Source organism: Xiphophorus couchianus, chromosome 18, assembly GCF_001444195.1.
Source record: "Xiphophorus couchianus chromosome 18, X_couchianus-1.0, whole genome shotgun sequence".
Taxonomy (NCBI): Eukaryota; Metazoa; Chordata; class Actinopteri; order Cyprinodontiformes; family Poeciliidae; genus Xiphophorus; species Xiphophorus couchianus.
In genome coordinates this window covers 1877881-1892739 of record NC_040245.1, presented here as the reverse complement: position 1 = coordinate 1892739, position 14859 = coordinate 1877881, and the positions used below count along the sequence as shown (strand labels likewise).

Sequence of the window (14859 nt, the reverse complement as noted above, 5' to 3'; positions counted from 1 at the left end):
AACTTACTGGCTATTGTGTTTTAAAAGAGTGTAATTTAAAACACTCGTAACATTCAGGTTACGAGTGTTTTAAGTTACATTCGTAACATGTCATTTAAAACACTTTCTGAGTTTTAAATGAGCAGAATTGGCCATAAAGACAGCAGCTTTGTTTTCTCTAGGAGTGTGGATTCATTTTATGGAGGCAAACGAAGTTTAGGAATTAATTGTGTCCAAATGGGTTTCAATAAACTGACAAAGAGGAAAAGGAAGTTAACCGAACAAAACGTAATAAGGATGAAAGAATATGTTAAAAATGTAGTTTTATTGATAGTGCTTAAAAATATTAGCATGGGCAAGCTGTATATCTAAAGTCAAACAGCTTGAGAAATTAAAGTTGCAATGACATATTTGTAATGATAAAACACCCAGGCCCATTAGCTCCAGCCACCCATCAAAATAGGAAAGACAGAAACACATATTTAATAGATGTTTGTTGGTCTTTCAAGACTCAAACTGGCTACAGAAAAAAACTCTATTTTAACCAGAACTGTGTGTTTTGGTCAGATGACACTAAAATATTATGTTTTCTCAGTGGCAAACATTTCAGGTGAACTTTGGGTAAATATTTGGGCCTGTTTCTCTTACAAAGTCCCTGTAAAGCCAGTTTGATTTTTTTAAATACCTGGAAATGTGAAGAACAATCACAGCTCATGCTATGAATAACAACTGGAATGGTAAATGTACTGCATGTATGGGAAAATGAACAACGAAACTATTAACCAAGCAGAAAATAAGTTTAAATCACTTTCAAAACCCAGTGAGCTGAGTGTGAAAGAGGACCCAGACCATCAGACAGACAGAGAGGAAGTGTTAAAACCGCTCTGTCTTCTGCACCAGCATTGATATCAGTGTTGTATAGTAACAAAGTAAAAATACTTCACTACTTTACTTAAGTATATTTTGGAGTACTTCATACTTTCCTCGAGTATGAAAATTTTTGATGACTTTCACTTTTACTTCACTATATTTCCGAACTTAATTGCGTACTTTTACTCCGATACATTTTCAATGTGTGGTTTAGTTACTCGTTACAAAAAAGCGCGAGAGAGAGAAACGCAAGTGTTTGATCCCACCTACTGATTAGCAATTAGGCTACCGAACAAAGTCCGTAGCCTACTTGCCTGGGCTTGTTCATCACCACCAATAGGATACACCTGTTTCACTTCTCCCATTAAACACAAAGCAAGTCTCGCAATCAGCAGCAGCCACATGGAGGAGGAGACGGAGACCACAACGACTGCAACTACGTCGGACACGGCTCCAGGGGAACCACCAGCTGGTGATGAGAGCCCATGGCCTTATTTAAACACAATATACTCTTTCGTGGGTGTTAAAGATTCGTCGTACCGCATGCAGTTTATGTTATTCCTGCCCAAAGATGTGGAAATTCTATCTTACAAAAACTCCCCGTCCAACTTGAAGAAACACATCGAGGTAACGTCTTATGAAATGGTTATAATCCTCCTGTTTCAGTAACTATAGCTTGGTCACTAGACACTATTGTGAAATCTTGAGCATAACGTTACCTGTATAAATGAACTTTGTTTGGCATTGTTTCAGTTCCATACGTGGTGTATTTAGCTTAGGCCTAATGTTGACTGTAGCAGGCTACCTAGACTCCTCTGTTCAAGGGGGGACAGAAGCCATAGCGATAGCAATTTAGACTCAATTTAACGAATATAGGAAAGGCATGCAAGTTCAAAACCACAAACCATTAACATGTGCTACTCTTTAAAACTGGAACAATTTATTAGCAGGTTTAATTTTGCCTGCACTTGGTTGTGTACATTATTTTAAGTGTATTTGACAAGTTTACCAAAATATAAAAAATGTCATTCAAACTGCATTTGCTTTGTTTTACTTTTTACTTGTACTTTTCATTACATTACTTGAGTACATCCATTTTTACAGTAATTTCCATACTTAAGTACAAGAAGTTTCAGATACTTTAAGACTTTAACTCAAGTAACATTTCAGTCAGTGACTTCGACTTTTACCAGTCATATTTTGGAGAGGTACCTATACTTTTACTTGACTCTGAGATTTCAGTACTTTATACAACACTGATTGATACAGCAGAGTTATCTTAACCATTTCTCTTTTTTATCAAAGGAAACCCATCTAGCTGCATAACCAATAATATAACATCTTCAGTAAAATAAAATAAAAACTAATAACAGTTGCTTAAAGACATGTCTGTTGTCCACAGAAAGCAGCTTTTAGTAATTAAATACCCATTTCCTTGTACTAAATATCTAAATTATAAAACCATGAGATCCAAATGGTGTTATGATGTATTTTTTCTAGATTTATTAAACAAATTCAACTAATTTTCACAACAAAAACAACCTTCAGCATCACCTTGTTGCCTAAAGTAGCAGTAACTTGCTGTAGTTTTAGTGTAGCTAAGTTCGATCTGCAAGGGGAAATGTTTCATCTAAATGTTTTCTGGTGGGTTTCTTTATCTTATAAACATTTTGGTCAAAGAAAATCATTTAATTCCCCTGTTTTCTAGACAGCAGAGAAGTTTACTGAAGTAAATGAATCAAACACAGCAGGGAAAACGAAGGTTATTCATGAACTGAACCCTGGGAGGAATCCTTTCTGCTTCCTAAAGTCTCACATTGTTCTGTTTGTGAACGGAAGTGGGGATTTCCTGGTTCCACGTTGGCAAAATCAGCTGGAATGACAACAAAAGTTGTGATTCTGACTTGGAAAATTTGAGGGTTTTGAGCCAACAACCCGAGCAGCCGGCCAAAAACACACCACCCAACTTCAATACAAAATTATGAGGTAACTCATAGAAAACATTACTTCCTAATGATATGACTGTAATAATGTCCCGACACCTGACTGTCATTAAACCACTGGACATCCAACAGGAAGGACTTTGTCTCCAGGTCCTTCCTGGAGAAGGACCATTAACAGACATTAATGATAATCTGGCTTTTATTTTGGTTTTGGACTAATGGTCTCTTCCTCTCTGAGTGACTCAGGTCTCTTTCCAATGTCAACCAGCAGCTTCACAAGATTCTTTGTTTTTGTTCTGGGGTTCATTTACATATTTTTGCATAAATAAACATGTTCATCTTTGGGTCAGATGTGCACAATATAAACAGCTCTGTAAAAAATGATGAGACTGACCTGACTGCCATTGAAAACCTCCTGGTTATTCCACCAAACATTGATTTCTGAACTCCTCCTGAGTTAAAACATTAGTATTATTGTTTCTAAATGAATAGAAACTTGTTTTCTTTGCATTATTTGAGCTCTGAAAGCACAGCATCTTTTTTTGTTATTTTGATAATTTCTCATTTTTTGCAAAAAAAAAAAAAAGTGCAAAATTTTTGCTTGGAACTTGGGAGACATGTTGTCAGTTGTTCATAGAATAAAAGAACAATGTTCATTTTACTCAAACATAAATCTATAAAGAGCAAAATCAGAGAAACTGATCGTTTTAAGAGTGTGTCTGTGTATAAACACAATTCTGAGATTAAAGTCTGAATTTTATATTCTAATATGATATACACAGATGGGAATAACTAGTTTGTTAACCACAGAGCTGAAGTATAAATTATACAGCGAATTATTCTTTCTTTTATCGTTTTCTGTATTTCATAGTTATTTATTTTCATCGATGAAGGAAAGCAAATCTCTGTCCGCCGGCTAACAGAAACATAATCTCTATGTTTTTTGTTTAAGGGTTTTATTTAATCTTGATTTAATCTTAATTTTGCGGAGCTTTAATTAAATGGCCCAGGCGTCACATCGGGGTGGGGCTCTGCTTGTGTTGATGCTGCTGGGTGTGAATGGTCCTCTATCTCATCCATTTCCGGTCGGAAAATAAACACATCTTAAATTCACCACTTTATTGAAGGACATATCTTAAATTTTTGCTGTGTTTTGTGCTTGAGCTCCTCTCTCGACATGGGGAACTGTCTGACTGTGGGGCCAAACGAAGCGCTGGTGGTCTCAGGTAGGTTCGCTTCCTGTTGTTGTGCTAAAGCAGCATGCTAGCTGTCACGGAGAAAACAACAAATAACGATTATTATGGCGCTCCTGGATTACGGCTGCAAACTAGTAAACAAAGAAACGTTTATTTCGCTGTTTATGGCGCATTTTGTCTGTTTGCTAAAGCTTAAGTTGAGCATTAATTAGCGCTATGTTAGCTGTTGTAACCTGAATGCTAACGCGAGCTCTCCATGGTAGCTTACCGTTAATGAGTCACGTGACTAAATAAGCTTTCTGACCCATTTGGACTCGGTAAATAATGGCTGCAAATGCTCTGAAATATTTAAGAACATTCCGATATACAATAATATTTAATAAATCTGATTACTAGTGAAATATTTATTTATTTATTTCTCTGAGAATAACATTTCCAAGCCTTTATTTCTGTAAATCATGATGATTTTCTGCTTGCGACCAAAAAATTAAATAAATAAGATAGAAAAATTACTTTAGAAACGACTTTTAAGACTGTAATATTACATCAGAAATGTGGTCTTAAAAGTATGTGTAATAATTTCTTAAAGGTTACTTTGAAAAGCTACTTTTAATCTGACAAACTAACCTGAACAGAACATATTCTGATTTATTCAGTCTGACTGCATGTAAACATTTTCTTACAGTATTATCATTTTAAAATGTAAATAAATATATTTGTAAACTGTTGCATAAATCAAAAAGAAACAGTGATTTCTTTTAGGAGAAAAACAATCAAATTGTACCAAGTATAGGTTTTTAGAATAAAATAAGGAAAAATTGAAGCATTGTAAAATCATAGAAGCGAAAAGTGCATAATAAAATTGACCCTGTTTTCTAAATTTGAAGATTGTATTTGGGTGATGGTTGCATGAGAAACTGATATCCCATAGAGGTGGAAAGGTCTGAGAATCAGACACTCCATTGTGGGGGAGGAACCAGCTCACTTTTACCAACTTGTTGAGTTTTAAGACAAAAATATCAGCATAAATCGATAAATGCAATCGGTGCGCCCCTAATAGAATCGAGTTTTTTCAGTTTTTCACTCAGTGTTTGGTGTTTTGCTTTCATAAATGTCGTGTTTCATTCCCTGATCTTTAGCAGTGAGAAGACGATGATGTGCTGGTTTTTGTTTTTCCGCCGTTTCATCGTGTCTAAATGTTTTCCACGCAGGCGGCTGCTGCGGGTCCGATACAAAGAGCTACATCGTCGGAGGCTGGGCGTGGGCTTGGTGGCTCGTCACTAATTCTCAAAGGTAAAAGTGTTTCTGAAGCAGTGAAGGCCCGGTTCTGTTGCGGTTGATTTTAGAAACGGCGTAGCTGCAATGACCTTTCTTTGCGGTGATCTTCATCAGAATGACTGACTCCATTATTCCATTATCCGCAGGCTCAAAACAGGAAGTAGAGACCCATAAATTGTCTCAGATTTCTCTAGATGTGCTTCAAATGTAACCCAGTTGGCACACTGCAAAAATTAAAGTCATTCTCTGCATGTAGTGATATTTTAGTCGGGATTGTATAAGAATGAAAACCCGACTCTCTTCATCCAATCCGACTGAGCTCCAGATGTTTGACAAACCATAACAAATGTTGCTGGATGATAAATCATCCCAGAAGTTGTTGCGATAAACGATAATATTGTTGTTTAGACAATTTTTAAGTAATATAATTCCAGAAAACTTTCTTAAAGATCAATAAACCTTAAATTTTAATTAACATTTAACACTGGAACTGGAATAAATTTTTAATATTTAAAATAAGTAAACAAAACAACAAATAAAACAAACTATAAAGTCTCTGTAAACAAAATTATCCTTAAAAACAGGCCAGTTGAGACCGAAGCACCAAACTGAAAACTTTTATCATTTAGTGTTTAGTAGAGAAAAATGATGAAATATGGAAATGGAAATTATTGTTTTAATTTATCATGCGATTCATTAATTGGACCTTCAACAGCGAGTCTTAACTGTGGTTAAAATGGTAAAGAATCAACAAATGTGTTTTTAGCGAATAAGCATAATAAGCAATGCAGGTTTGAACAATTTCTCATATTTTTTATGAAATAATTGCACCAAAATTCCATCAAATTTTCAAATCAGTCAATGAATCAGTCAGTCAGGTGTATTTGTATAACAGTTCAAAAAGCTTTACATCATAAAAACACAACAATTGAGAAACCAGTAACAAACATCACATTTCAAACACGACATGATTCTGCTTCGTTTCTCCATCATTTTGATATTTTTCTCACTCTGAAGTTCTTTCTGCACTTTATGTTTGATTCTACTGGTTTCTACCCAAACCAGTAGAAACTCAGGCGGATTCTTCATCTTTTGTGTGCGGCAGTGTTTGCAGATTTATTTGCATGAAACAAGCAGGAAAAGAAAAGTTTGCAGGTTTCTGTTCCTGACTGGAATCATTTGAAGTTTTCTTCCGTTTGGGTGAATCGGTGCAGCAAGCAGAAACTTTTTCTACTGGTCGCTGACGAGTTGAGAGTTTCTGTCGTCTGTTCAGGTTAAGTCTGGAGATCATGACCCTGCAGCCACGGTGCGAAGACGTGGAGACAGCAGAGGGCGTGGCCATCACTGTGACGGGCGTCGCCCAGGTAACCTCTGGACTCACCTGTCAGCATCACCCACCACTGGACATGTAGACATGTTTCATTCTCCAGACTTTATTTCTTATTCTGTTCTCCTTCAAGATGTAATCTCTGAATTTATGAAGAGTAAAGAGTTTTTCTATATTGATTTTATTTATTTAAATTCTTTAGTTAAACTCAAATTGTTTCACTGCAAAAACACAAAATCTTACCAAGTATTTTTGTCTCGTTTCTAGTGCAAATCGTTTAGTACATTTGAAATAAGACAAAACTCACTTACATGTAACTGTTCACCATATAGAGGAGTTTGTTTAATGTTGATGAGGAAATATTCGTTCAACTTGCTGATTATTTCACCAAAAATATCTTGTTGTAAGAGAAATAATTTTAACTCATAATATGGAAAAATGTCTTATTTTACAGATAATTTCACTTATAATTAAAATTCTTCATCAAGTATTTTTTGTCAGGTTTCTAGTGTAAATATCTTAGAAAACTTGAAAAACGGCAAAAGTCCCTTAAAGTGACTTTTTAGGAAAATATTGGAGCTAAGTCAGTAATTCCTTAAAACAGGAAAAAGTTCTGGTTTAATTGGAAAATTTCGTCACTTATAAAACGATATTATTCCCATGTATTAAGTGAAATAATCTGCCAGTGGAAATAAAACGTTTTCATCAATATTAAGGAATTATTGACCTAAAACAAACTCCTGTTTCTTGCTAGAATTTTATTTGTAAGTTAGTTTTTCTTATTTCAAATTTTCTAAGATATTTCCTCTTGAAACTTGACAAAAAAAATACTTGGTGAGATTTTGCAGTGTAGATTTTATTTTTTTTTTTATAATGAAAATGTATTATTATTTGATTCATTATTTATCTGATTAATTGTTTCAGCCTTTAAAAAAAGTTTCTAATATCTTTTTCTGTACGATAGTTTCAGAGTCGCTGTGATAAACGTCAGAGTTTTGTGTGTTTCTTTGCTTTGTTTTGTTTGATCATGCAGCGGTTTTAGCAGCATGGTTCAGGTTTAGTCAGGTGGTCGTCCATGACTTCCTGGTTCTCCCGCAGGTGAAGGTCATGACGGACCACGACCTGCTGGCGGTGGCCTGTGAGCAGTTTCTGGGCAAATCCATCAGAGACATCAAGGCTGTGCTGCTGCAGACGCTGGAGGGACACCTGCGCTCCATTTTAGGTTCGATCACTGCTGATAAATATTGTTCACCCATAACATCGTGTAATTCATCTTCATCTGGACCAGGGGTGTTCAAAGTGTGGCCCGGGGGCCATTTGTGGCCGTTGGAGTACTTTTGTGCGGCCCCTCCACTGCAATAATTTGTCCAGTTGATCAAAAATACTTGGGTTTCGCTGCTCAAACACAAAATCTTGCCAAGTATTTTTATCTACTTTCTATTGCAAATATCTTTGTACACTTATCAAATAAAACTAACTCACAAGTAACTTTTCATAAGGAAACAGGCTTGTATTTAGTTAATAATTCCTTAATATTAATTAAATAAGACAAACAAAACAAAGAAATGGAGACAACATGGCACACATAATTAATTGTATTGTAATATGTTAAATTAATAAACAGGAACTTAATTTGCAGTTTACTGAAATATAATTTCCTTGTTCTTGTAAAACATTTGCTAAGATCAGTCAGCATTGCATTCCAGAGCTGCATACGTTTTGGCTTTTTAACGGCACCTCCATTACATAAAAACGTATTTTTGCTCATGTATTCTGAAATAAACTCATGGATGTTGTAGAATAAACAATGTTTCTGAAAAACCAAATAGTGAGCAGTTTGGTGATTTTTAAAAATGATTTTTAAATAAAAAAAATGAAACGTGATTTTGGCGTTCTTGTCCTGCAGGCACGTTGACGGTGGAGCAGATCTACCAGGACCGGGACCAGTTTGCCAAACTGGTGCGAGACGTGGCGGCTCCCGACGTGGGCCGGATGGGCATCGAGATCCTCAGCTTCACCATCAAGGTTGGAGGAGAGAAGCTGATGTTTCATCTGTTTAAAATCAGCCCTGGACAATTTAAAACATATTTTTTAAAGCACAGTTTGTATGACTGGAGCAAAGGTGAAGAAATGAGGAGTTTTAGTTTGTTTGACGGATCCAGAACCAGTTTTATGCCACATTGAGGCCCGATTTCTCATCCAACAAACACGAACATAAAACTATGTTTATAAGTGGTCTTTTTTTAATTATTATTTATTATCGCCCCGCAAGGGGTCTTTTTTGTGGGCTCTAGTGTCCCTTTTTCAAAGTACGGGGGGGAAGACATGCGGTAAACGTCGTCGGGTCCGGGAGTCGAACCTGCGACAGCCGCGTTGAGGCCACGTTGCCTCTGAATGTGGGTCGCTCTAACCCCTCCGCCACCAGTGGTCATTTTTAAATGAGGTTTTATCGGTTAATTCTCTCCCCATCCAGTGTTGGTGCTGAGCTGCTTCCCCATCCTGTTGTCTGTTTTATTCATATATTTTCTGTTATTCTTTATCCTGTAACCACATTTACTAAAAACTGAATTCGTTTAAGGGAAAAACGGGCCGCTTCCCGCTTCCGGCCTGTTTACCCCTTAAATGAATTTAGTTTTTAGTAAATGTGGTTACAGGATAAAGAATAACAGAAAACTTATTTTTTTTAAAAAGCCAACGAAAAAAAAGAAAAATAATTAAAAGGATTTCTAAGCTTCAGATAAATACACAAAACTGATAAAAAAATAAATCAGAAAAAAATATTTTAATGTTTAGAAATATTTTTTTGTTTTTTTAGGGCAATGTAAGAAAATATGTAAAGAAATATGGACATTTAGAAAGTTTTTCTTCCCCTTATTTTTATTCACTATTACATCAGTACACTGCAAAAACTCAAAATCTTACAAAGTATTTTTGTTTTAGTTTCCAATGAAAATGTCTAAAGAAGACAAAACTAACTTACAAGTAACTTTTTAGGAGCTTGTTTTAAGTCAATAATTCCTTTAATATTGAAAAACCAAAAAAACGTCCACTGCAGATTATTCCACTTACAACATGGAAAAAATGTCTTGTTAGTGAAATAATCTGTCAGCAGAACTACTACTCTTTAATCAATATTAAGGGATTGTTGGCTCTAAACTAAACCCAGGGAATGCTTTCGTGAAAAAAAAAAATTAGAGATTTTTCCAAAGATCTTCAAAAACAAAAAAATCTGTTTATCAGTAAAATAAAGGAGAATAAATTGTTTTTCTGATTGCTTCTCCTCCTCCTTTGTGCTCCCAGGATGTTTACGATAAGTTGGACTACCTGAGCTCGTTGGGGAAGACGCAGATCGCCGCTGTGCAGCGGGACGCCGACATCGGCGTGGCCGAAGCAGAGAGGGATGCTGGGATACGGGTAACCGGGCAGATTCTGCTCCGGATGTGTCATGGCTGCCGTTGCTCTGGCTGAACCTGCTCTCCGCTGTGATCTGACTCCAGGAGGCCGAATGCAAGAAGGAGATGATGGACGTGAAGTTTCTGGCCGACACCAAAATGGCCGACTCCAAGCGAGAGCTGGAGCTGCAGAAAGCTGCGTTCAACCAGGAAGTCAACACCAAGGTGAGACCTGGAGGTTTCCAACACCTGGGTGGCGATTCCTTGTAGCACGGCTCATCTTTTACAAAAACACGACTTACTGATCCTGGACTTTGCTTTCAGCTGACAGAAACATTGATCATTTCCTGTGTGTCTGTCATAAAATATGTTTTTCACATATTTGTTCAATCTCAATGTTGTGACAGTTTGTTATGAGACAGATAATCTCCAGACCTAAAGCAACCAATCAGAACCAGGAGGCGGGTCTTAGTGCTGTCAGTCAACCTTGTGAACGTGCTACTAAACGTGGTGATGGAAGAGAAACAACTAACTGATGGGGAAAAGCTGCATCGCAGCAACAAGCAAGCACACAGACATGATTGACAGCGCTAAAACCCGCCTCCTGCCTCTGATTGGTTGTTTCTAGGGAGCACTAAAAGAAGACAGAGGAGTCGTATTTGATTTAGTTTTTCAGTTTCACAGAAGACATGGTGACAAACATATTTTCTATAAAAGCTTTATTTACCGTTTCCCTCAGATAATTTGAGCAAATTGTGTTTTTAGATGTTTAAATACTTAGAAATTTGATGATTCTGGCGTACAGATAATATAACCTGAAAATGGAGAAAAAGGTGATAATGGCTCATTTCGGTCTCACTCTGGGGCTGTTAGCTGACTTATTGATCCGTTTAACTGACATAAAGGTCGGCTTATCTTTCATACATTAATCAAAGTTACAGAAATTGGGATTTTTTTGGTTAAATTAGTGTTTTGTTCTTGGATGAGTAATAAAAATAATTGATAAGATTTTATGTTTTTTTAGTGCATGAACTCTTCTCAGTCTGTCTAACTCAGGTGCTTGAAATCCTTGAAAATGCTTGAATTTTCAATCAGATGTTTTCAAGGTCTGTGAAGTTATTGATATTGAAACTGAGTAGTTTTGTAATAAAGTTCAATTTAATGCTAAATTTAGAAAATGTTGCTTACAGTTGAAGCCAGATATTTTAATTCTTATAAGAAAGAGACGAACATTATCTGAAGTTAATTCAGACTAAACTTTACTTCTTTCACATCACTTAGAATCACCAAAATTATTTCTAAAAACCAGAAAACTTTGTGAGAATATTTGTTGAAGATTATTTTCTAACTTGTATTTCAGCATTTAATTTGAGCAGGAAGTTAATTTAGCTTAACACTGTTTGTTTATGTTGTTAAATGTAATGGATATGAATTATTCCTAAAAGCTCAGTGACTGATTAATCATCATTAAATGAAATGATTGAAATTAGAGTATTTTTGTTAAATTAGTGTTTTGTTCTCAGACCAGTCAGGTGTATAAGGTGTAAAAGAAATGCTTAAAAAATAAGATTTTGTTTTATTTTAGCTTCCTAGAGTATTATAAGACTATTAATAACAGTAATAAATGACATATAATTGTGACTTTAAACTGTCTTCTTTGTTCATTTGTATTGTTTTTATCTCCAGTGTCCAATGCAGAAAAAGTTTGAAAACTTACCTTGAAAATGCCTGAAAAGTTCTTGAATTTTACTGTGAAAAGTGTTCAAACCCTGACTTCTGGTTGCGTGTCGATGTTTGTCCAGAAAGCCGAGTCCCAGCTGGCCTACGAGCTCCAGGCCGCCAAGGAGCAGCAGAAGATCCGGCTGGAGGAAATCGAGATCCAGGTGGTGCAGCGGAAGAAGGAGATCACCATCGAGGAGAAGGAGATCGACCGGACGGAGAAGGAGCTCATCGCCACGGTGAAGCGGCCGGCGGAGGCGCAGGCCTACAGCATGCAGCAGCTGGCCGAGGGGCAGAAGTCAGTCACACCGCCTCTTCATGCCCTGCTTCAGATCCTGTGTGTGTGTTTTAAGACGTGTGTGTGTTTGTGTGTTTGCGTCAGGAAGAAGACGGTGCTGATCGCCCAGGCCGAGGCGGAGAAGATCAAGCGGATCGGAGAGGCCGAGGCGTCGTCCATCGGCGCCGTGGGGAAAGCCGAGGCAGAGAAGATGAGGCTGAAGGCCGAAGCCTACCAGCAGTACGGAGAGGCGGCCAAGACGGCGCTGGTCCTGGAAGCTCTGCCCAAGGTAAACACACTGCGGGGTCAAACACACTGTGGGGTCAAACACTGTGGGGTCAAACACTGTGGGGTCAAACACTGTGGGGTCAAACACTGTGAGGTCAAACACTGTGAGGTCAAACACTGCGGGGTCAAACACTGCGGGGTCAAACACTGCGGGGTCAAACACTGCGAGGTCAAACACTGTGGGGTCAAACACTGTGAGGTCAAACACTGCGGGGTCAAACACTGCAGGGTCAAACACTGCGGGGTCAAACGCTGCGGGGTCAAACACTGCGGGGTCAAACACTGCGAGGTCAAACACTGCGAGGTCAAACGCTGCGAGGTCAAACGCTGCGGGGTCAAACGCTGCGGGGTCAAACACTGCGGGGTCAAACACTGCGGGGTCAAACACTGCGAGGTCAAACACTGCGAGGTCAAACACTGCGGGGTCAAACACTGTGAGGTCAAACACACCGTTTGAATGTAATGAACATTTATTTTTCCTAATAGTTTAATGACTGTTGCTGATTTAACTGTTTGATTGCAGATCACTTCTAAGGTGGCGGCGCCTTTAGCCAAAACCAATGAGATCGTCATCCTCAGCGGCGAAGGCAGCCGCGTGACGGGCGAAGTGAACCGCCTGCTGGCTGAGCTCCCTGTGTCCGTCAACGCGCTCACCGGAGTGGATCTGACTAAGGTTTGCTGTCCAAACGTCCTTGAGTGGAAGTTTTCTGAGTCGGATCGGCATCGGCCGATATTATCCTCAGATATCGGTGTCTGAAGCAAAATAACAAGCCGACTAGCTAACTGAACTGCTAGCTAGGTCACCTAGCTATTTAGCTATACCAAATAACAAAGTAACTATTTAACTAAAGTTAGCTACCTAGACAATATTTAACTTATAATAACTAATAAAAACAAGGACGCCCACTCTAAAAACTAATTTAAAAAATCACAACAAAATAAAACTACATTTTAATTATAAACTGTGGTGTGAATATGTTTGCATTAGAACTTTTGGTTGTCGCTGCTGCTGAAAACAGAGTAACTGGGAGGAACTGATCAGTTTCCACAGAGTTTAAAAAGTGTCCTCTCCCTGCCTGTCCCAGATCCCGTTGCTGCAGAAGATGGCGTCTGCTGAAGCCTGAGCGTGGCCCGGTCCGGATGCACCACTGACTGCCTTGAACACGTGGAGGCGCGTTGTTCTCCGCGGCTCCTCTGCGTACCGGGAGGATTCTGGAAACCTCTGGTGCCTTACTTCACGCAGGACCAGAACATCTGCATGCACTGCTCATCGTCTTGAAACGTGGGAATATTTTGCTATCCGTACTTATTTATTCAGATGTTTGGGGCTGTATGTGTGTTATTTAAAAAAGGAGAGCTGAAGGTAGACAACCTGCTGATTCTGATCCGCATTATATGCATCAAACTTTTTAATGTGACATATTTAATTCGCTGTTTATTCCTTCGTCTTTTTGATAAGAATAAGCTACTGTGTTGGGTCTGTTCCAGGGATTTTTGTTTATTTATATACCTCTCTCATGGGAGACACTTGTGTTCTGTAGATAATCAGATATATAAATATATACATATATTTTTAGTTTTGTGTAAAAGTGATTTTAGTTGTCAGTTTTATTAACTAAATGCTTTAACAGGTCATTTTCTTTTTGTAACAAAGGTGCTTGTAATCTAAAACGGTTGTTTTGGTCGACAATTGAAATGATTTTTTTTCCCCTCTGAAAACTTTATTGATATAAAACATTTTTGCAAGAAAATAAAACGGGTAGAAAAAAAAAATCCTCTTTATACGTAAACACTGTTAGCTTGTAGTGGTTAGCTGCGGTTTTAATGGGAAATGATGCAAACTAAAGAACATTTAGTGAGGAATTGAAAAGCTCCTAATGGCTTTGAGTTACTTCTGTAGGAGAAATGTTGATAGATTTGAATATAAAAACAATGTGTCGGTTTAAATCTCATAGTTTCCTGCAGATGCAAAGCCATGTTTATTAGTTTGTTTTAGAGAAAAGCACTTTGTTTGGTGGTTCATATCTCGGCTGATTTATTTGACTCTTATGAAATATCAGTCTTTTACCTCCTGGTACTGTTGATCATGCCACGCTAACGTCATCATGCTTCGCTTTAGCTCCGCTCTGCTGTTCAGAATCCGTCCGTTTGGGAACTGAACGCCGATCCAGACTCGACATCAGGCAGAAAAAACGACAGCGGCAGCTGGTGTAGAAAACTGATGTGCACTGTGTCTCTGAAGAAGCCATGAGCTCCAAAATGTTTTCGTTATTTGCATGTCATCCATCTGTATGTGCTCGTTCTTAACCGCCATTTTAATAAATCTGACTGCTGTAACTATTTTGATTTTCGATGGTTGTTATTGTTTTGCCACAATGGGAACTGTTTTAAGTAAAGTCGGGCCTGGCCCGAGTTTGTCTGAATAAAAAATGAAGATTGTTTTTGGCACTTTTACAAAGAAAAGTGGCCAAATAATTAAAATCTAAAACAAATTTCAAGCAATTGAAAATATTTTATTTCATCCAATTAAATTGAAAAATACTTTATTTATTCCAAAGGAAAGTAAAATGTAACTTATATCATCCAGGTT

At 37.7% G+C, this 14859-nt stretch overlaps 1 protein-coding gene across 1 annotated transcript; it reads left to right on the top strand.

The window, feature by feature from the left end:
• The first annotated feature begins 3969 nt into the window (after window positions 1-3969).
• On the top strand, window positions 3970-14610 carry LOC114162091 (flotillin-2). Its single transcript, XM_027998810.1, has 11 exons — window positions 3970-4018; window positions 5200-5281; window positions 6540-6630; window positions 7692-7815; window positions 8500-8618; window positions 9894-10007; window positions 10091-10210; window positions 11788-12002; window positions 12087-12270; window positions 12793-12942; window positions 13355-14610. Exons 1-11 carry the CDS (start codon window positions 3970-3972, stop codon window positions 13391-13393), a joined length of 1287 nt encoding a protein of 428 aa, XP_027854611.1. The 3' UTR covers window positions 13394-14610.
• The last annotated feature ends 249 nt before the right edge of the window (window positions 14611-14859 follow it).